Below are 21,443 nucleotides of genomic sequence, written 5' to 3' on the forward strand. Positions count from 1 at the left end.
AACATTATTCAAAAACAAATTAGCTTAAACAGCTGTCTTGATTCGTTACTTTTGTCCTGATTTGCTCCAGATGCCGGTTTATGATGAAAAGTATAATAATTTTTAAAATATTATGTTTTTTTCAAGTTTAAAGTCATAAATATACGTGAATATAATAATAAGTCTTTTTTTAAATAAATAAAATTTATTAGAAAAAATCTAAGGCGCTAAGCATTTTGAGGATCTGTTAACCAAAATTTGAACAATTTTCCCTGCCAAATTAATGCTGTTATATGCTGAATACAAATTTTAATGCTTTAAAATGCTTATCGATTACTGATTTCCACAAACAAATCTGAATTTCTAGACCAAAATTTGATATGTTTTCAATTTCGGGAATTTCCGAGACAAAATATGAAAAATCCCGGGATTCGGGAATTCCTGGTTCTGGAAAAATCACGGGATTTTTGTCCCGGGAATTCCCGGGATGGACGCACTAGTAGAATACATTTTGTGATAGGTTTTGCTTCAAAATTTTGAAGGCTAGGATTGAAATTAAAATTTAGCTTTTTTTGTCACCATGTATTGTTTTTAGCTGTGGTACAAAGTGATGAATATTTGCTTGCCCAAGTTATGAGTGTTTGAAAAACTTGTGATTTTTCAAATATCTTGAATATCTTGATCTAAGTAACAGCTTTACAGCAATTTCAGATTGCAAATTCCATTTAAAGTTGAAAAATTATTTTTTTTTAAATGCGTTGGAAAAAACATTTTGTGCCGTTTTCATGTTTCTAGTCACTTTTAGGTAAATTTTCAAAAAAGTGTTATTTTTCAACTTTTTCAATAGTTTAATTTTCCACATGTAATAGTAGAGCATGCAACAAGTTGCAAAAAGATGACAGTTCGAGTCGCACATTTATCTAACGAGGTTTACTGAGTTGGATAAATACGACGAGTGCAGAAAAATCAAATTTTGCAACTAGTTCCATACAACATTGTATGCAATTGAAATATTGAAAAGTATAACTTTTCAACACAAGTGCTGAAAAGTTCAACTTTTCAGCACTCATTTTAGTGATGAAAAGTAAAACTTTTCAGTACTTGTATTGAAAAGAATCACTTTTTGAAACTTATATTTTTAGTAGAGAAAAGTAGGCCAATTCGTCATGCAAGAATGACAGGAAAAGTAATTAACACTAATGATTGGACCAATATTTGCGGGTACAAAACAGAACGCAAAATGAGGTTTGCTGAAAGTAACCCAGCAGCATATCGATGCCTCTGTGCACTCTTATGCTAACTAGACAGGAAAACCAGCAAGTTTAGTACAAGAGAGCACAGGGGCATATATGCTCATATCTCAGAAACTTATGGTCCAATTATTAAACATTTTTTTATTTAATTTTTTAGTTCAAGAATTTCTTTTCAGAAGGTCCTTTAGTTTTTATCGTTTGAAGAGTTATTTAGCTCGCAATTTTCAAATAAAATAAACGAAACGCCAAATATTACAAACTAAATGACAAAAAACTTAGGAATGTTCTGAGAAAGTTTACCAAGTTTGGAGATTAAGGTTAATTTTGTTCTGTTTTTTTTTTTTCCGATTGTTTTTAAGGGAGAAAAGTGAATGTTGCAAAGAATTGTACCAACATTTCTCTCAAGTACCAACCCTGGCAGATGTGTTCGATTTGTTTAATTAAGGCTCATTGTACCAAGAAGAAGCCGCTAAAGGAGAGCACATATTCATAAAGTAAACAAATTCGCCATCCAAAGACGACCCATAATCTCCTTAACAGAGCTGCAGCTGCAATTTCCAGTTGCATGCAGACCTCCGTCTTAAGACCCACGTGGCTGTGTCTCTCCCTCACCTTCAAGGTGTTTGCGAAGGATTGCATCCTTCTCTCGTCACCTTCAAGATCGGCAGCCGTTCCCATTCTACGGTTTGGACAAAATCAGAGCAATTACTTGCAGAACAGTGAAAACTGCTGCAGCTGCACGGACTTTGAGGTCGAGAAGCTGAATGAAGGAGAAAAGTTTGAATTGCTTAAGAAAATCAACGACCATTTGGGAGCGCCCGGTCCTAACCTGCAAAAAAATGTTTGGAACTGAAATCGTTGGGTCCTCTCCTTTTCTTTACGGGTTGGGTGATAGACTGTTTTTTGCTGCTCGCAACGTTCTACACTATGAATTTTGATAAAGGCCAGCAAAAAAGTCGAAGGATCATGGGCAGCAAACGAAGGAGAGAGAAAAAAACATTAGATCTCTATACCTTTCCAATTAAAGGGAAGAAACCGAGAAGAAGCATTCGTTTTTTTGCAGCTCGTCAAGGTAAAAAATGTGAAAGCCAACCCAAAAAAAAAAAAAAAATGTAGGTAATGTACAACATCTCATAACTAACCCAAGAATTAGATCGAGCAACGAGCCACGGAAGAAGGTGCCACGACACACCTGGAGTCTTAGGGGACCTCCGAATCGGCGTCGTCGTCCTCCTGTGGGCCCTTTGGATAGTATGTTTTTTATTTGCTTTCAATTTCACCCATCATCTTCATTCCTATACAGCAGAAAAAAGGACGAGAAAGGCAGTTGGGACCTTTGCGTCGTCATCGCGTGTCCCTCCGTGAAAGTTATGCACCATTTATGAACCTAAGACGCGATCGTCCTGACGTTAGAAGTTACGTAGTCGTTCCAAGGGGAAATTTATGAACACACGGTTGCAATTGCACATCGGAAGTCGGAAGGGAAGAAAGTTGGGTCTTAAATCGGCCAGCTCGGAAGGAATTATTCGAACGCAGGGGTGCCCCTGAAGAAATTGGCTGTAGTTTTGATTCGGGTGCCCTTCGAGATTCGATTTATGTATTATACAAGCAGACGTCACATTAAGGATGAAAGAATGTGCACAGAAATGTGCTAGGAAATCCAGTTTGAATGATATACTTTAAATTACTTCCTTATGTATTCGGTTGGTTTTAATTCTAGGTTGTCTAGGAGGGGAGCGCCACGTTGAAGGAAATTTTTCGAAATTTGGAATAAGCTCGATGCATGTACCGTAATCAAGAGCCAATTCAAGCCACTCGTGGGAAACGGATTTTGTTTTTTTCTGAAACAAACTTTGGGTTGGTCAAATTGAATTGCGTCGTAAAAAGTGATCAGTAATGTGTGATTTTAAAATAATTTTTATAAAATATGATTCATATGCCATGGTTTTCTTGTTAATTTGATCAGCCGAACGTTGCATCACCTTCAATTTTATGGAACTTCCAGGGATGAGAAAAAATAAATTATATAAAGATCCATGATACATGAAGATCCATGACACACTTGGATTATTTTTACCAAATTCGGTAGTTGAAAAATCGGTAAAGTTTAGATCGGTAAACCATCTGTCAATACGAACATAATTTTACTAAATGTCGGTTTACGGTGAACGGAGTTAAGGTGTTTTTATTGAGTTCCTTCAACACTGGTTATCAACATTTTATCTATTTAAACTTTTTTTGAAGATCACGTGAAATCTAAATTTTTACTATTCTTGACATCTGGATCTTGATCTTTAATTTTAAAGTCAAGGACTGTAAGGTAACATTGATTTTTTTCAAAACCTTCAAAATCATGTATCATAATTAACAGCGTTTAAAAGGTTGCAAAACTGTTATTTCTGATCTAACTGAAAAAATAAATATGCAGAAATATGTATCATAATTTTTTTTTGTATAAACATATTTAAAAATGTAAAGAAAATAAAAATCAATCAAAAATTTCTGAGATCTTGATTAGAAATGTGGATGATATAAAAAAAAATTAATTTGACTAATAACTTTGGCTTTCTTTAGCCCTATCCATAGCGTAATTTTGCAAAAGAGCCTATAAACACAGGAAATCCATGGTGCATGTTATTTTAAGAAATTTTCAGCAACGGAAATAACATAATTGAAAATTCCAAAAAATACATTTTTGAAAAAAAAAAAAATGATTTCTCTAAAACAGTATTTACGACTATACCATTTTGATGAGCAATTCTTTACGTCAATACAAGTCTCAACCCTCTTAAATCTAACCCCGGCTTTGATCTAAAAAATCACCAAAAATCATTTTTTGATATTTTTGACATTTAAAATGCATTGGAAAGAAGAACTCATGAAATTTTCGTGTTTGAAGTTTGACTTGTTTTTCTGACTTTGCCAAATTTGAGCTACAAAAATAAAAGAACGGACATTTTCTCTACAAAGTTCTGAGTTTATTTAATTTTCAGCGAAAAATATTTTTTTTTGTCGAACGCTTGTAAAACATTGTAAACAATTGAACTTAAAAACTGGACAATGGACAAATTGATAAGATAGAAAATTTAAAATTTAGGCTATTTCTGTTATATCTAGACTATGTATAATTGCTTTTTTGTACTTTTAATTGAATTATATTGAACAAGACGAATACATAAGTAAACAGTTAAAAAAGACTGAAAAACATTAAAAAGAAAAAAAAATCGTAAGTTGAAACAGTAATAGGGGAAATTCTTGTATGTTTGGCAGGTTAAGCACCTAACTCCTAACTCCATCAAATTTGCTGATTTTCATCATTTAAACAACTTATTTTGCAAAACTTTTGATAGCAACTTGTTTGCGCAGTTCTTATTGAGCTATTTATCACTCGATTTCAGTTGAAAACGCTTTTAATGAGCTTTAATTGAATGAAGCGCATGCTGATATGGCAACATTAGCGGCACGCTGGAATTAGATGCTTGTCCCTTAATATTATCAGTGAAAAATAAAAACTACTCGAGCAGACGGTAATGAATTGGGAATAACATTTTTTGATATTTTAAAATACTAGGCCAATAACATTTTATGTTATTTATAACAAAATTTGTTATCGTCGTTATGATTTTTTTGTTTTTGGATTGTTATTGTAATAACACACTTATACAATTTTTAGTTATTCTTCGAAAAAATCTTTGTTATTATTTTTTTGTTATTTTAACAACTAATCCGATCACCCCAACCCCAGTTGGAGGTATTCTTCCATAACAAAAAATGTTATTCCATAGTTGTTTTGGCTTTCAGTGAATGTCAGACCAATAACAAATTTTGCTATGATAACATAAAGTGATATGAAACCCTTATGCAAAAATGGATTTTTCAAAAATATTCCATAACATTTTTTGTTATTTTAACAGTATTTGTTATTGAAATGGCATGAATTATGTTATTACCGTCTGTCCGGGTTGAAAAAGATAAATGCAGATGAAGAAATTAGAAATATCAAGAGAAAACATGAACTAGTTTGTTTCTCTTCAGAACATAAGATAATTTGTATTTGACTGTAGAGGGTTAAATGTGGAAATGTGCTTGACTGTTCCATAATCAAAGGAGAATGGGCGAATTCGGTCCAAGGATGTACACGAACTGTTTTAGAAAGATCTTGCCGAGACATGAAAAAAAGTCTTCTGGACCAACTCTCTAGACCCCGGGGTTCAAAAGTTACAAGCTATTGAATTTGGGTAAAAAAGTATACAAAATGGTATTTTTACTATTTCTAAAATCATTCATAAAATCTCTTTTTTATTATGGATTTCGAAAATCTTGACTTCATTCTACGCGTATCAGCAAAAACTAGTTCTGATATGTTTTAGCATGATTGAAACATGAATTCTCTTGTTTCTATCCGTTTGAACTGTTTGTGCAAAAAGGCATACCATAGAAACAATTCGAAACTTCAAGATTTTTAACCCGGATCCTACCTAGATTGCTTCAGTGAGTGTGGTAGGCTAGAGTGCAATGTTGTTACAACTTAATGGGGTTGTTCTGAGTCATCCGAGAACTCCTGGGAGTTAAGACCGGTGAGTCTACCGCCGTACCGAGCAAAAGGTCGGCGGTTTTTGACCGCTGATCATACCAGCATAGCTTCAGTGAGTATGGTAGACTACTTTGCTAATGTGTTGGCATGTCCTGGGTCATCCTAGGACTCCCTAGAGTTAAGATCAGTGGGTCTACTACCGTAACAAGCAACATGTCGATCGGTTTTGATAATGGATCATACCCGCATAGCTTCAGTGAGTAAGGTAGAATACCTTAATGATGTTTTGAAATGTCCCGCCTGATTAAAAGACTTTTTTTTCATGTCTCGGCGCGAACTTTCTAAAAAAGTTGGTCCCGTTCGTGTACATCCTTGGACCAGCTGCCATACAAATTTGCCCATTCTCCTTTTGCTACTTATTGATTTTTGTTGTTTTACCCAGCTGTTTTTTTTAAATGATCGGGATTTTTCTATAATTTTCTATAATATAATTTTTTCTATAATATCGAATGCATTTTTAGCCTTCCTCACCTTACTGGAAAAGGCTATAAAATCACTCAAAAAACGAAATTCTTAATTTGACCTCCTAGACCCACCTTCATGCAAACTTATCGACTCAGAATCACATTCTGAGCAAATGTCTGTGTGTGTGCTGGGATGTCGATCAAAAAAATTTGCACTGGATTATCTCGGCACTGGCTGAACCGATTTGGACCGTATTGGTCTCATTCGATCCATCTTAAGGTCCCATAAGCCGCTATTGAAAATTATAAAGTTTAGTTAAGTACTTCAAAAGTTATGCTAAAAAAACGATTCTGACAAAAGTCCGGAAGATTGTAAAAATGGTGGTTTTTGTAAGAAAACTCGTCATGTTATACATTTTTAGAAAGGTATTCGAAAGACCTTTCCAATGAGTTCAAAAGGTTGAAGATCTGACAACCCTATCAATAGTTTTAAGTACTTAAGTGTTATTTATGAACTTTTTAGTGGGCGTATCTCATATATTTCAATGAAAACGTTGTCCGAATCTATCATACCTTTCCATGGATAGGTGATCAAAAGACCTTTCCAACGAGTTCAATAGATTGCAGATTTGACAACCCTATCAAAAGTTATAAGCACATAAGTGCCCTGAATTATGAAGATCTGACTACCCAATCTGATGGTATGAATAATGAATTAAGTTGATAGAATACTGAAAGGTCCGCCCTTTTGTATCTACTTTGGATATCATTACCCTCTAAATGTGAGGAAGGCACCAACCACCTAAGGGTGGATTAAGTAACGTTTTTAAGTAATATCTAATTTATCAGTTGATTTTCTAAACTAATCATAATGAATCACAAGAAAATATAATATCTTGCACACTTTTACCTCCTTTTTCTAACACCATTCAGCCCAAATGTAATGGAAAAGCGCCCGTCAGAATCCTGCCCATTATTATATGGTGCATATTTAGAAAATTACTACCCTGATGGTGGCGTGCTCGCCTTCGGTAGGCCCTCGTCTTTAGTCATATAATCAGTACGACACGTTCACGGGCCAAACCCGAGCATGATGAAAGGGTTCCATGTCACACTGAAGGTCATGATGTGTTCGATTTAATAACGAGGCTCGTTAAAGGGATATCCCATTTTTGGAGTAGGAAGTACGACTGTGAGAAGGAAAGAGGTTTGCGCAGGAATGCTGCAAGAGACTTTTCTCACGACTATTTCCCACACGGTGAAACACAATCCTTTGGGCCGAGGACGTCGTCGTCACGCCAAAAAGGATTCTCGTGTTTGCAGTCGAAAATTTTCCGAAAAATTTGTAACTCATCAGGCGAGTTTGCTTTGAAATTTTAAAACTTCCCATAGGATTGTTTTCCCAGGGGCACCCGAAATTGGACCTGAAGTCATAAATAATTTCGAAAACAATTCAATCAATTCCGGCTGTCAGCAGAAACAACATAATTTTCGAGCAAAAATTCGATAGCGGATACTTTGCCTGGTCTAGGGGTCAACCAGAGACCAGGCAGAGATGGCCCGCATTGGACCGTAAAAACTATCTTCTTTCACTCAAAAAGCAATAAACCAATTATGTTCCCTACGAGTACATGGTGCCTGGCACCAGCGAATTTGGAAGAGAAAGCCGGAGGAAAATTGAGCGAAAAGCCATAAACGATTTAATCCTTAAATGCATGGGCTAAACTTACACGAAAAAGTGATGACCCACTTTTTTCCCGGGTTGACCGACAAACTGCCAGAGCCTGTCTAATCAGGCGGGTTTCGATGTGAATGGACCGTTAAAACAATAAAAATTAAAGGGATGGCTCTATCGTGGCGCATTTAATGATGTTGTTTCAACTGGTGGCTCTGGGAAGAGGAAGGATACAATTTCACTGGAACTTTATCTAGGACACCTTTTTCTCGGCTCTTGTTTTTACAAATTTTACTGTGGGATTGTTTAGGTTACAGGAGATAGTTTCTTTTCTTTATCTTAGAGGTAGTCACATAAATCATAATGTTTGCTGTCCATTCAACATGCACCGTAATTTAAAAGTTGAAGATTTTTTACCATCAAATTCTCATGACAAAAAAAAACCGATGACACCGACTCATCTAACGTCAGAAAAAAAAACTGGTGCCAATATTGATTACACGACCGTCTAACACAATCATCTTTGTGGCGAAAATGTTAAACTGTCAGACCTCCAACGACGCCCGCCGTCTTGCGGTTTTATGAATGAAAAATGAGGTTCCGAAAAAAAGACGTCCCTTTAAAAATGTCGGCTCAAGTCGGCAAACCCATCACACTCGTACGCGTCTAATTACAAAAACCATAGGAGTAAATCACTGCATGTTGGGCGATGATGACGACGAGCTTGGAGATTCTTCAATGAAGCCCTACGCCACACCACTCACCCGTATGTACGGTTAGAACTTTGCACTTGAAACTTTGTCTGGCCACATGTGATCATTCTTGTTAACACTCGTCCTCTTTGGTTGTCTTGTGGTTCTTATTGAAGAACGTCTTGTTACTTAAAATGAATAAAATATTATTTATTTAAATATTTTTTTAAATGACTTTTTTTTGAAGATTTTTTAAAATCTGTTACTGGCGATATGCATTTTTGAAAAATATGTTATTTTCTAATGTCTACAACATTGTCAAATAAAATTGCAAAAATAATTTTTAAATGCAAAGTCGAAAAGTACTTCACACATTTTTATTTTGATAAAGTGTTTTCAAGTTATAGGCATCTAGGTTTTTTGGCCAAATTTTCCCTAGTTTTTGTTTAATTGCATTTGAAGAATCTTCTGTTACCAAGCGGTAAATGAATAGGAAATAGTTGCAAGGAACACCAAATCTCTATGAACCAGCCATTCACACAAGTTGTAAATTTGTTATTTCGGTAAATAAAATGAATTGAATTGAAAAGTTACAGACATTTAAGGGTTTTTTTAAATGCTCAGGTTTTTGCAATTTATAAATATCATTAAGGAAAAGCACCCCTCCCACAAATATGTTTGAAATGCTGAGAGATTAAGAGGAGAGAGGAAAAATTTTCTAACAATTTTCTTTTTTGCCTTTGTTGATCGATTGCTGATATACAGCTTCTTTAAGCTTAAATTGTGTGAATTAGTAGTTTATTTCAGTTTCATGTAATCAGCCTCCATTTTTCATCTCGCGTTATCTCTGAAACTATTGGTTCGTTGTACAATGCCAGAAAATGAAGCTTTTGTGGAATTATCTGCTCTTTTTTATATAAATCATTTCGAAACTTAAAAATCAAGCCAATTTTCGGAACATATAAGGTATTTTAACCCATTGAAAAAGTTACCCTTAATTCTAAAATTTTTAAATTACTTTTAATTTAATGAACGGAAAATTTTAAAACATTTTCATTTTTAGCACTGGTAAACAAATCAATAGTTTCAGAGATAATGCGAGTTGGAAAATGAGATCTATGAGTCTGAAAATGAGATCTATCAGTCTGATCACCAAAGTCAAAAAAGACAATTTTTGCAAATGTTTAAGCCAAATTTTTTTGGAGGTTCTTTTCCTTCATAAAGTATTTTTCATTGGCAAAAAGCCATTTTAGATTGCAATTTTGATTTTGCATTGCAATATTAAAAATTTTATTTGACAATGTTTTTTGTTTTTTTCAAAACTCGCTGTTGGGGACCTGGTTGCCTTCGATAAGTGGTCCGTGGTTCCGTTGGTAGGTCCCAACATAGACCGATAGTAGATTGGGCGCAGATCCATCTGCACACACACACACTGGTTGAGGAGGTCCAATTAGTCCGCGGGAACGACTCCCCGGGCCTCCGGGTGACGGTTTCGTGGTCACCGTAATAAAATAAAATACGCGAATTACCGTAAATTACACGAATTCTAACAAGAACGTTTATTTCTAGGACTGTACAATAATTTACAATCGCCGCGCCGCGGGCGCGACGGTCACCCCGTGACCTTTCCCCTTTGGGGACCTTTATCCAACTTGAGTTGATTTCTACTTTGTGCGATCGCTGAACCTAGTGCGATGTTTTTATCTTCGGCTAGAGAGAAAGTTCTGGGAGAAACATCTCTCCGCTCAGTCTACCTAAACTCTCAACAAACAAATGACCCCCGGTCATTGATGATCGTTTGAGTTTGGTCCAGTTGAAGTCAACCTGACTCTCCAACACTCGCATTATTTAATTTCATGTTTCCGGAACCAGATTTTGCAGATTTTGCACCATGGTAAAGAGGCTACTAAAAAGGTACCGTCAGTTAAGGTGACTTTGGGCCTGGGAAGTGAGATTGGGTCAAGCTGATTTTTTTACAGGTTTTTCAATTTCTCAGGTTCTTTTCAGTAAAACTTAGTTCTGCTCAGAGGGTAGTGTAAGGGACAGCTTATAAAAACTTTGCTAAACAAATATCGTTCCTAGAACCATTCCTGTCATTTTGGCAGCTGTCTTAAAGTACGTTTTTGGTAAAAAATAACTTCTCGAAAAAATAACCCTCTACAAGTACAAGTAACACTGATGAAGCCATCCTTTTTATTGTTTTTAAGCATCAGTTTAGATTCATCAAATTACACCATATTTTGGTAAATGTTGGTTAACTATATAAGAACATTCCTACGTTAAAAGTTTTTCGATACTATTTAAATTGTTTTTGGTATTTAAAAATTACTAAAAGTGTATCGTTTTTTGAGCCATAGGCATTCCCACTGACGGTATCAAAAATGAACGGGTTTTCTGATCGATTTGATGTCTTCTGTAAAATTATTGATGCTTTTGACTTTTGAATAAAAAATAGTTATACTGTCAAAAATAATCCCATTTTTTATTTAGTTTTTCACACAAACAAATAGGTAGCGTAAAAAATCATTTTTGAAAACCATTTTTGGATATTTTTTGATTACAAAAATGCCAGGCTATGGCATAAGTTGTTAAAATAGTAGTTTATGCAACAAGTTGCAAAAAGAGGATTTTTTTCAGCACGAGTCGTACATTTATCCAACGAGGTTCACCGAGTTGGATAAATACGAAGAGTGCTGAAAAAATCTAGTTTTCAACGAGTTCCATACAACATTTTTTGCAATTCCAAAAAAACACACTGAGTGAAATTTTATGTCAAATTTTCATGTATTTTGCCAATAAATCGTTTAAATAAAAAAAATAAAACTGTTACTTTTCAAAATAAGTGCTGAAAAGTTCAACTTTTCAGCACCCATTTGAGTGCTGAAAAGTAGAACTTTTCAGCATTTATTTTGAAAAGTGTTGCTATTCGATTCTGTTATATTTGGTACAGAAAAGTAGGCTATTTTGTCGTTCAAGAATGACAGGAAAAGTAAGTAGTTTCACGACGGAATTGCAAAAATGTATTTGGCAGTGTTGCCAATTTTTAGAAAAATACTGTATGTTTGGAAAAAAAATCAAACAAAAACTTTATTTAAGTTGAATTTTTTTCGAAAATGCTTATTTTTTGCACTATCTATTCTATGGAATATTTAAAACTTTATCAAATATACATATTTATATAATATATTTTTATAATGGGTAATATTTGTTTCTAAGAATTTCTAAGCAATACTTTAAACTTAAAGAATACACAACAAAAACTAAAATATGCGCATTCTTGGAAGAATTGCTGCTGTCCCTGCGTGTGGCTTTGATGAAATATCAAAAAATCATTTGGTGATGTTACATAAAGTAACAGACAATCAATCACAAAAATTTTAGTGACATGGAGTTCCCCAATTCAAATTGGACGCATAAAATAAGAAAATAAAAAAATGCACCATGAATTATTTTTTTAAATAATCAATTTCGTCAGTCAATGTTTGTGAAATGATTTCAATTAGGTGATTTAATCCAATTTTCCCAATGTTTACACATCATCCCTGCGTCCAGCTCGCACTTTGTCACGGATCGAGTGAAGCCGGAGAAATTCGATACTTTCCCAGAGCTGCGATCTATAACTTTTTGCGCTCATCCTCTCGCTGAGCGTCCCTTTAAGTTCTTAAAGTTACACACAACCCGCTGCTGCTGCATTAGAACTTACGAAGAGGAAGATGCTCCTCTGCCGTAGCTCCTGGTTCAACTCAAAAGGACCTGCTCGTTGGCCTGGCGTATCCATGTCCCATGAATGTTGACTCTCGAAGCGATCGATGCCTTTTTGACGAGCGCTACCAACAGCAGCGTGATCGTGTACTTTACACGAGGATCGTCTTCCAAACATGAGCAAAGAAGGAAGTTTGGACTTTTTGCTGCCTGAGCAAAGTGACAAAAAAGGCTGAACTGCAGGTGTTTGCAGTGCGGACAGGTCAGTTCGAAGCTACAGGTAGGTATGAGGGATTATCCCAGAGATACTGAGGAGATACTGAAGGCAGACAGGATCAATGATCTTTCTTTTGTTAAACAAAGCTTGAGCTGTTTTGGCAAAAGATTCTGAAAAAGCTTCAAATCAACAGTAGAAAACGACAAATGTTATACTTTTATTTGTATGCAAATAGCTCAACAGAAGCTAGCTAAATTCTCCAACATCAATCCGTGGGAACATTTCAATTTGAGCACAAACCTATAAATGTGGCCCTCTACAAGTCCCGGGAATGTCCTAATGAAATAATTGTCCTTTGACACGAAGGTGACGTGCTGGCTGCCACCACCAGCCAGAGCCAGCAGGAGTCGACTTTTCACCCGTTAATATTATTCATTGTTAAATTGGTTCCATTAATGTAGTAATAATAGCTTGTATGTGTGCGAGTGCTCACCCCGCGAGTTCAACCCCTAAAATGTTTGACTTTTACCCCCACGAGGAGGAAAAAGTACGAAAAAATTGCTCGCACCCATAATGCAACGTGTTCGATCCATATCGCACCCGAGGACTACAGAAACATTAATGGAAGGAAAATGTTCAGCGAACCGCACCAAGTTGATTGTTGCATTTTGTGAGCTTCAGTGTTGGCCTTGTAACACTACTTGGGCACCCTCGCAATTGAGTGGGTGAGTGAGGATATGGTGAATATCGAAAGGGTTGGTTTAACATAAGTGTAGTTTTTGAAGTGTTTTTGCAGCACTATTTTGTAAAATTTGGAGTTTTATGGTAATTTTATTGACAATATTCAGTATATTTTTATAATTACCGGAAAGGCAAATGAAAATTTCTCTCATGCTTAGTATTATTAAATTAAAAAAAACATTTTGAGTGTTTTAAATAAGTGGGATGACTGTATTTGTTATGTTTATTAGATTGTAGCGGGAGTGACACGAAACAGGTCAACTTTTTTTATTTTTGTTGCTCAAAAAAAGTTGGAACGATGTTTTTGATCACAAAGATTACACATTTGATCAAATTGAGTTCTGCAAAGTTCTAGGAGCATCTAGGCATCCTAACAAATAACTAAAAAAATAATTGTCCCAATAGCTTGAGTTATGCCCGAGAACCAGCGAGTTGAATTGAAATCGTTCCAACTTTTTTTAGGGCTAAGCTTAAACTAAACAATTTGATTACAACCACTGCTCCTTGAAAAAATCCAAGGGTCTCGCATTTGAATCAATGCAATCTGGTGAAAAAAAAAAAAATGATTTGAAAAAGTAAGGATAACGTAAATCACAAAAACATTGATAAAATCTACTTTTTAGATGCGATGTAAATACTATGTACGCAAACTGGGCAGCTACTCGGCAGGACGTCTTCTCCGTAGGGTTTGCTTCGGTGGGGAACTTGCCAAAAATTAAAACAACTTTCGAAGAAAGACTATACGGCTTAGACTTGGGCCATTTATTCAAAGGAAAAGCAAAAGTAAAGTTGGCAGAGGTTCCTCCTCGATGTATTCTTGCGAGCGTTGTCGAATACAGACTAACTTAATGAGCCGCAGCTCCCCTATCGGCTACCCGATCGATCGTGCTGACGATCATCGGCGGAAATGCAAAAGATCGCAGAGAGCGATAAGAGATTGATTGAGAGAACGCAACAATTCATGATTACATTAGAACAGTCCAAAAAATCTTATATCTAGGGTAACAAATTCAATCTTCAGCAGTAGGTCTCCAACATGCCGGCCCCGTTGAAAGGCACTTTCAAGAAACCACCAAGCGCCTCCAGGCTCAGGGGATGGTTGGACAGCTGCGTAGGTTGGTAGGTCGGATGGCTGCTCGGATGGTTCCTCGCTGGGTTGCTCGATGGGCAGCGGACAGACCTCCGTGATTGCACGCCGATACGTGCCGTGCGCCGTGCGGACATCCACCACACGAACGAGCCCATCCCTGCCGGGGAACACCGCCTCGATCCGGCCCAGCTTCCAGCGCATTGGAGGAGCGTTGTCCTGCTTTAGGAGAACCATCGTGCCGACTTCGATGTTTGGGCGGACCACGGGCCATTTCTTGCGGTTTTGGAGGTGGCCGATGTAGTCGCGCGACCATGCTCTCCAGAAATGCTGGAGCTTTTGTTGCATCTTCTGGAAAGAGTTGAGCCGATTAATAGAAATGTCGCACAGATCGGGCTCAGGGATGGAGAACAGCGGTTCTCCGACGAGGAAGTGCCCAGGAGTGAGGGCAACCACGTCAGTGGGATCGGAGGAAAGAGGAGTAAGGGGTCGGGAATTAAGGACGCCTTCGATTTGGACGATCAGGGTGTTGAAATCGTCAATGGTGAGCAGCGTATCCTTCATCACGCGATAGAGGTGATGTTTGAAGCTTTAACAGCGGCCTCCCACAGCCCTCCGTGGTGCGGCGATCGGGCAGGGTTGAAGTGGAAGGTGATCCCCTTCTCTGCGCAGTGAGCGGCGACTGCATCCGACGAGTGCATCGCATCGAATGCTCGGCGCAGTTCCTCCAGGTTGCGATTAGCCCCGACGAACGTTCGGGCGTTATCGCAGTAGAGGTCGGTCACGCGGCCGCGACGTCCAACGAGGCGCTTTAGGACGTTTATGAACGACGCGGACGTGAGGTCGTACACCATGTCGATGTGTACCGCTTTCGACCACATACAGACGACGATCGCGACGAATACTTTGACGGACGCGCCGCGACGATTCGGTGGCCTTACGGCGAACGGCCCGCAGTAGTCGACACCACTGCTCGCGAACGCGCGCGACGGAACGAGACGAGCTGCTGGCAAAGGCCCCATCATCTGGTCAATGCTTCTTGGCTTGCAGTGGAAGCAGTCCAGACACTCGTTGACGACTCTCCTCGCAACATCTCGCCCCCTGACCGGCCAGTAGCGCTGACGTAGAGTCGATAGCAGCAGTTGTGGACCCGAGTGTAGAGTATCCCAGTGGGTGTTTTTGGCGATCAGATGTGTCAGATGTGCTTTGGCGGGCAATATTATGGGGTACTTGGTGTCGAACGGTAAGCTACTGTTTTCCAACCGGCCGTGCACTCTGAGCAGACCCTCCGGGTCGATGAAGGGATTCAAGGTCTTGATTTGGGATTTGAAATCGAAGTCTTTACGGACTGGGCCAGGGTTTTTGAGAAGATGCTTGATCTCCTGAGCGAAGTGGGTGCGCTGCGTCAGTGTAATGAGCAGCTTGAGTGTGTCGTCAATTTCTCGAAACTTTAGAAAACCATTTCGTCGTTCTTCGGGACGGCTGCGACAGTTGTCCGTGAATCTCCGAATCCAAGAGACTGAGCGGAGCAGGGGCAAGAGTGCGGAATGTTCTTCGATTTGGATGCGATCTTCGAGAGAGCTTGTTGTGAGCACCGACACAGTTTGGCGTGCTTCGTCGTCACGAGCCTGCATGTGTAATGGTGAGAGTTCAATGCAGTTTTGGGGCCAATGCGAAGAGGGCAGCTCGATGACCTCTGGTCCGTGCTCCCACAATACACATCCGACCAGCTCTGAAGGAAGAAGTCCCCGAGAAATCAGATCTGCTGGATTCAGGTGGGTTGGGATGTGACGCCAGGGCATGCCCTGCGTGAGGCGTTGGATTTCTGCGATCCGGTTCGAGACGAACACCTTCCAGGTTGATGAGCACGACGCAATCCAATGCAAGACGATCGCAGAATCGGACCAATAGACCACTGGACAGCTCAGGTTGGTGGCTTCAAGGACAGCTGCGGTCAGTTGGGCTCCCAGCAGAGCTGCGCACAGCTCGAGACGGGGGATCGTTAATCTGCGCCTAGGGCAGACGCGAGATTTTGAAATGAGCAGGTTGACCTTCGACCTGCCGTACGAGTTGGTTGACTTCACGTAGACACAAGCGCCGTACGCTTTGTCGGACGCGTCCGAGAAACAGTGCAGCTCGATGACTACTGAGTGATCGATTAGAACTCGGCGAGGGATTTTGAGCATGCTGAGGACGCGAATTTCGATTCTGTACTGCTTCCACCATTCTTGATACTCCTCTGGCAGCTCTTGGGTCCACCCGAAGTTCTTTTCCTACAGCGATTGGAGAAACATTTTTGCTCGAACAATGACTGGTCCTGCCATACCAGTTGGGTCGAACAGCTGCGACAATTCCGAGAGAATGAGTGCCTTCGTGATTGGCTCCGCCGAGTTGTATTCGGGAACCTTGCAGCTGAGGTGGTCAGGCACCGGCTGCCACAGAAGGCCGAGCGTCTTGATCGATCCGGATTCGCTGAGCTCCAACTCGGTTCGGGGATCTCGGAGTTCCTCGGGAATGTGAGACAGAACGCGAGAACTGTTGCTGCACCACTTGCGCATGGTGAAACCGCCAGATCCAAGAAGTCCGATGAGTTGACGATTAGTTTCCATCAAGCGGTTCTCGTCGTTGTCACCCGATAGGTAGTCGTCCACGTAAAACGATCGCTTAACTTGAGGAGCAGCGAGGGGGTAGTTTTCTGCCTCGTCGTCGGCCAGCTGGTTCAGGACGCGGGTTGCGAGGTATGGCGCGGGGGCGGTACCGTAGGTAACAGTATTCAACTGATACGTCTTCAGGTCCTCGTTCGGGGTTGATCGCCATAGAATCTGCTGCAACGGCCGATCGTCCGGATGGACGAGTACCTGCCTGTACATTTTCTCCGCGTCGGCAGTGACGACGTACTTTGGCAGACGAAATCGCAGAATGGTGTCCAAGAGTGGTGGTTGCACCGTAGGTCCAATGTAGCATAGATCGTTGAGCGAGATGTTGTTTGACGATCTACACGAAGCATCAAAGACCACTCTGGTTTTTGTTGTTGTGCTCTCTGGTCGCTGGATCGCGTGGTGAGGAAGGTAGAAGTGAGGCTTGCTGAGATCTGAGGTGACCTCTTCCATATGCCCGAGCTGTTCGTACTCCGCCATGAACTTTGAGTACTCCTTGTTCAGCTCCGGGTTCGACGTGAACTTCTTCTCAGTACTAAAGAATCTGCGTTGAGCGACCGCAATCGACTCTCCCAAACTAGATCGCAACTCCTCACGAATTGGCAGACGAACCACGTACCGACCGTCAGGGGCTCTAGTGTGGGTCTTTACAAAATGATTCTCGCAATACCGTTCCTCGAGGGACAGGGCTTTCCCTGTCTCAAAGCTCTCCACCTCCCAGAACTTGCGAACTGCAGCTTCCAGCCGTTCGACAGCAGTAACGTTGCAAGTTACGGTTTGTTGTGCAGGTGCATCCGTGTCGCCAGCGACGACGTATCCAAAGACAGTGTTGCGTAGTGTTGGTAGGCCAGATCCAATCGATAGTTGTTCACCCTGCAGGATAGCGAAAAAGTGCTTGACGCCAATGATCATGTCGACGTCATGAGCGATGTTGAATTTTGGATCGGCAAGTGGGAGGTGGCGAGGAATGACCCACTTCGAAACATCCACGTTGGTAGTGGGAAGGATTCTGGTTAGGGAGGGCAGAATCAGAAAGTCCATGCTTGTAGTGTACGGGCCCACACGAGACGAAACAGTGATTGTGGTTTGGTGCTTCACTTTCTTAACCGTTTGACTGATACCGTACACATCGACGTTTGCGGGTTTGCGTTTCGACCGCAGAGCCTGCGCGAGAGATTCGGTTACGAAATTAGCTTCGGAGGCGCAATCCAACAGGGCTCGAGCATGGATGTGTGTGCCATCTGCACACATCACTCTAACGTAGGCGGTCAGCATAAAGACGACAGCTTGACCAGCCTTCGAGACGAACGAGTGGGTTTGAGTGACTGCTTGGCTTTGAGTCACTTGCGAGTTGTGAGACCCTGACGGTACTGCCTGCGAGACCGACGACGGAACGAACGAATGCGAAAGACATTGCCCAACCGACGGCGACGGGGCCGATCCCATTTCCCGAGGGACCACGTGACACTGCTCGGCAGTGTACGTAACCGACGACGGAGACTCGACGACCGAAGCCAATCGTGAGGATTGTTGACAGTGGGCAACTTGTACAGCTGAGGCCGTTGGTTTGTCGGCGGCAGCTGTGTTCAGGTGTAACAGTGTGTGGTGGCGTTTGTTACACGTTCGGCACGAACCCGCAGTGCATGCTTTCATCATATGGTTTGCCTTTAAGCAGTTCAAGCAGAGACCGTGCTTTTTGGCAACATCGAAGCGGTTTTGTGGCGAAAGCTTCTTAAATTCATCGCACTGGTGCAGCATGTGCTCTTGCTTGCACAGCTTGCACTGGGATAGCGTATCACTAGTGTTGGTAGAGTGGTACGCTGGGTTCCAGGATCAAGCTTGATGCTGAGAAGGGTGACGAGGAACGAGTTCCAGTGATCTTTGGACTCTTCAAGCTTGTTAAGCACGCCAACACGCTTCTCAAATTCGTCAGCGAGTTCCGAGAGCGCTGTCGACGACTCTTTGTGAACAGAAGGAATAGATAACAGCGCCATGTAGTGCTGTTTCAGGAGCAGATTCTTATCATCGTACTTTTTCTTCACAATGTTCCACGCGAGCGTGTAGTTAGCCGTGTTCACATCCAAATTCTGGATGCGCCGCGCAGCATCCCCTTTCAGCACAGATTTCAAATATTGAAACTTCTGCACCGACGACAAATGGTGGTTCGAATGAATAAGTGAGTTGAACAGATCGTGAAAGTTCAACCACTCATCATAATCCCCGTGGAAATCAGGGATTTTCAATTCGGGGAGCCGGACGGAGGAATGAAATGCAGGTGGAGCAATGGGGGAGGGAGGCGCGTGAGTGTTCTGGGTGGCGATTTCCAATTTCGACGAAAGAGCTCCCTTCAGCTCAAAGTAGTCGTTTTCAAATTGAGTCCTAACAGCGTCAGGCTCGTCGGTCAAGGGTTGGCTAAACTCAATTTCAGCTTGCACCTCGTTGAATTCATCCCAAAGATGATCCAGTTTCTCGAGGCGAAATTTGAGTTGGGGGAAATCCCTATCGAACACAAAATTATCGTCGTAATGGTGAATCAACTTTAGGGAACCCAAAATGTTGTTCCGACGAATCAAATGCTGCTTCAGTTGCTTCGACATAGTGATGAGCGCAAAATCCTCAAACCCCGTGAATTCACACTTTATTTGTCGCAATTGTGGTTCACTTGTAACTCACCTTATCTGCTGCTGTGAGGTTACCTTTGCTCGCTTGGCTAGACCTGCTTCCTCGTCCACGCGGTTTCCACGTGCACAGTCCAACGATGTCCTTGCCTCGTACAAATGTCCAGGTCGAGAAGACTGCCGTGGGCAGATTGTTCCGACCGAAGATCCCTCGTAGGACGAAATCAGCTACTCTCCGACAGACGACGATTGTTGCCGGAGTCCAAGATTCCCACGATGTTCTCCTCCGGTCGGCCGACGATGGTGATGACCAGGCAGTCCCGGGTTTCGGCACCAAAAAATGTACGCAAACTGGGCAGCTACTCGGCAGGACGTCTTCTCCGTAGGGTTTGCTTCGGTGGGGAACTTGCCAAAAATTAAAACAACTTTCGAAGAAAGACTATACGGCTTAGACTTGGGCCATTTATTCAAAGGAAAAGCAAAAGTAAAGTTGGCAGAGGTTCCTCCTCGATGTATTCTTGCGAGCGTTGTCGAATACAGACTAACTTAATGAGCCGCAGCTCCCTATCGGCTACCCGATCGATCGTGCTGACGATCATCGGCGGAAATGCAAAAGATCGCAGAGAGCGATAAGAGATTGATTGAGAGAACGCAACAATTCATGATTACATTAGAACAGTCCAAAAAATCTTATATCTAGGGTAACAAATTCAATCTTCAGCAGTAGGTCTCCAACAACTATTAGAGTTTTAAGTTTAATTTATTTTCAAAGAACTGGTAATTACTAATTAGATTCGCTGTCGTTTAAAATAAAATCCAAAGTCGAAAAAAAATTTACAAACCTTTTATATCTTAACCGCTTTTGTTTGGGAGCAAAGAAATATCCACAAAATAACATTTTCAGTATTGATATGTAAACACTTCTCAATTCGATACTTTTAAAGAAAGTGTCAGATTGGATTTCTATAGCATCTTCATACCCCTCAAGAATGACCAAATTCACCACCAAAGTGGAATTCCTCACTGGTTGAGAAACACTGATCTACAGAATAAATCTATATTTAACAGATTTAACTGGTTTTGAAAACTTCAAATGTCTGTTTTACAGACAATTCCAGCTCAAATCGGGAATTTTTCTGGAACTTTTGTATCCGACCCTCTTCAATTTCAATGAAACTTTTTAGACATGTGTATATGCAGCCAATTGTACTCAAAAATTATATTTGAGAAGGGCGTAAGTTATTTAAATATTTTTGTATTTTGTAATTTAAAAATTACTGTATCTCGAAGCCGTTGCATCGTATCAAAAAGAGGTCAAAGACAAACTTGTAGGAAATTTGAAGGGCTTTCTGAAAAAATACACTGAGAGAAAAATATACGCCAATTTTATGAGAATTTACAGTTTTTATGTCTCAAAGTTAAATTTTAAGGTGATGTTACGATTTTTTTTTTCATTTAAAATTTTTGTGAAAATAGCCTAAAATGTGTCAAAAAGACTCACAAGAAATGCGGGATGGTATGTCTCCCCTAAAAAAATACAAAAATCATTTACTTAAATTGTTTTTTTGAAAAGTGGTCTAAACGTCAAAATTTTCAAAAACTGATAGTGAGAATCGATTTCCCAGACAATTTTACATAAAAGTAACCAATCCTTGTGAAGATACAGTGGTTTTAAAAATAAAAATGTTAAAAAATAGATTTTTTGGTGGTTTTTGGTGATTTCTATATGACAGACTTGATTTTTCAGTCTCGTCAATATTTTTACCGGAAAGCTCGTCCGATTTCCCATAAGTTTGTCTTTGACAGCTTTTCAATTGGATGTAT

At 40.2% G+C, this 21,443-nt stretch overlaps 2 protein-coding genes across 2 annotated transcripts; both read right to left on the reverse strand.

The window, feature by feature from the left end:
* Positions 1 to 1,937: 1,937 nt before the first annotated feature.
* Positions 1,938 to 14,908, reverse strand: LOC119765978. Its single transcript, XM_038250286.1, has 2 exons — positions 14,331 to 14,908; positions 1,938 to 1,992 (listed from the first exon to the last, which is right to left on the reverse strand). The coding sequence occupies exons 1-2, from the start codon at positions 14,906 to 14,908 to the stop codon at positions 1,938 to 1,940; spliced, it is 633 nt and encodes a 210-aa protein (XP_038106214.1).
* Positions 14,908 to 19,598, reverse strand: LOC119765979. Its single transcript, XM_038250287.1, has 3 exons — positions 18,841 to 19,598; positions 16,671 to 18,799; positions 14,908 to 16,490 (listed from the first exon to the last, which is right to left on the reverse strand). Exons 1-3 carry the CDS (start codon positions 19,596 to 19,598, stop codon positions 14,908 to 14,910), a joined length of 4,470 nt encoding a protein of 1,489 aa, XP_038106215.1.
* Positions 19,599 to 21,443: the final 1,845 nt, after the last annotated feature.

The sequence above is a fragment of the Culex quinquefasciatus genome, chromosome 2, assembly GCF_015732765.1.
Source record: "Culex quinquefasciatus strain JHB chromosome 2, VPISU_Cqui_1.0_pri_paternal, whole genome shotgun sequence".
Lineage (NCBI taxonomy): Eukaryota > Metazoa > Arthropoda > Insecta > Diptera > Culicidae > Culex > Culex quinquefasciatus.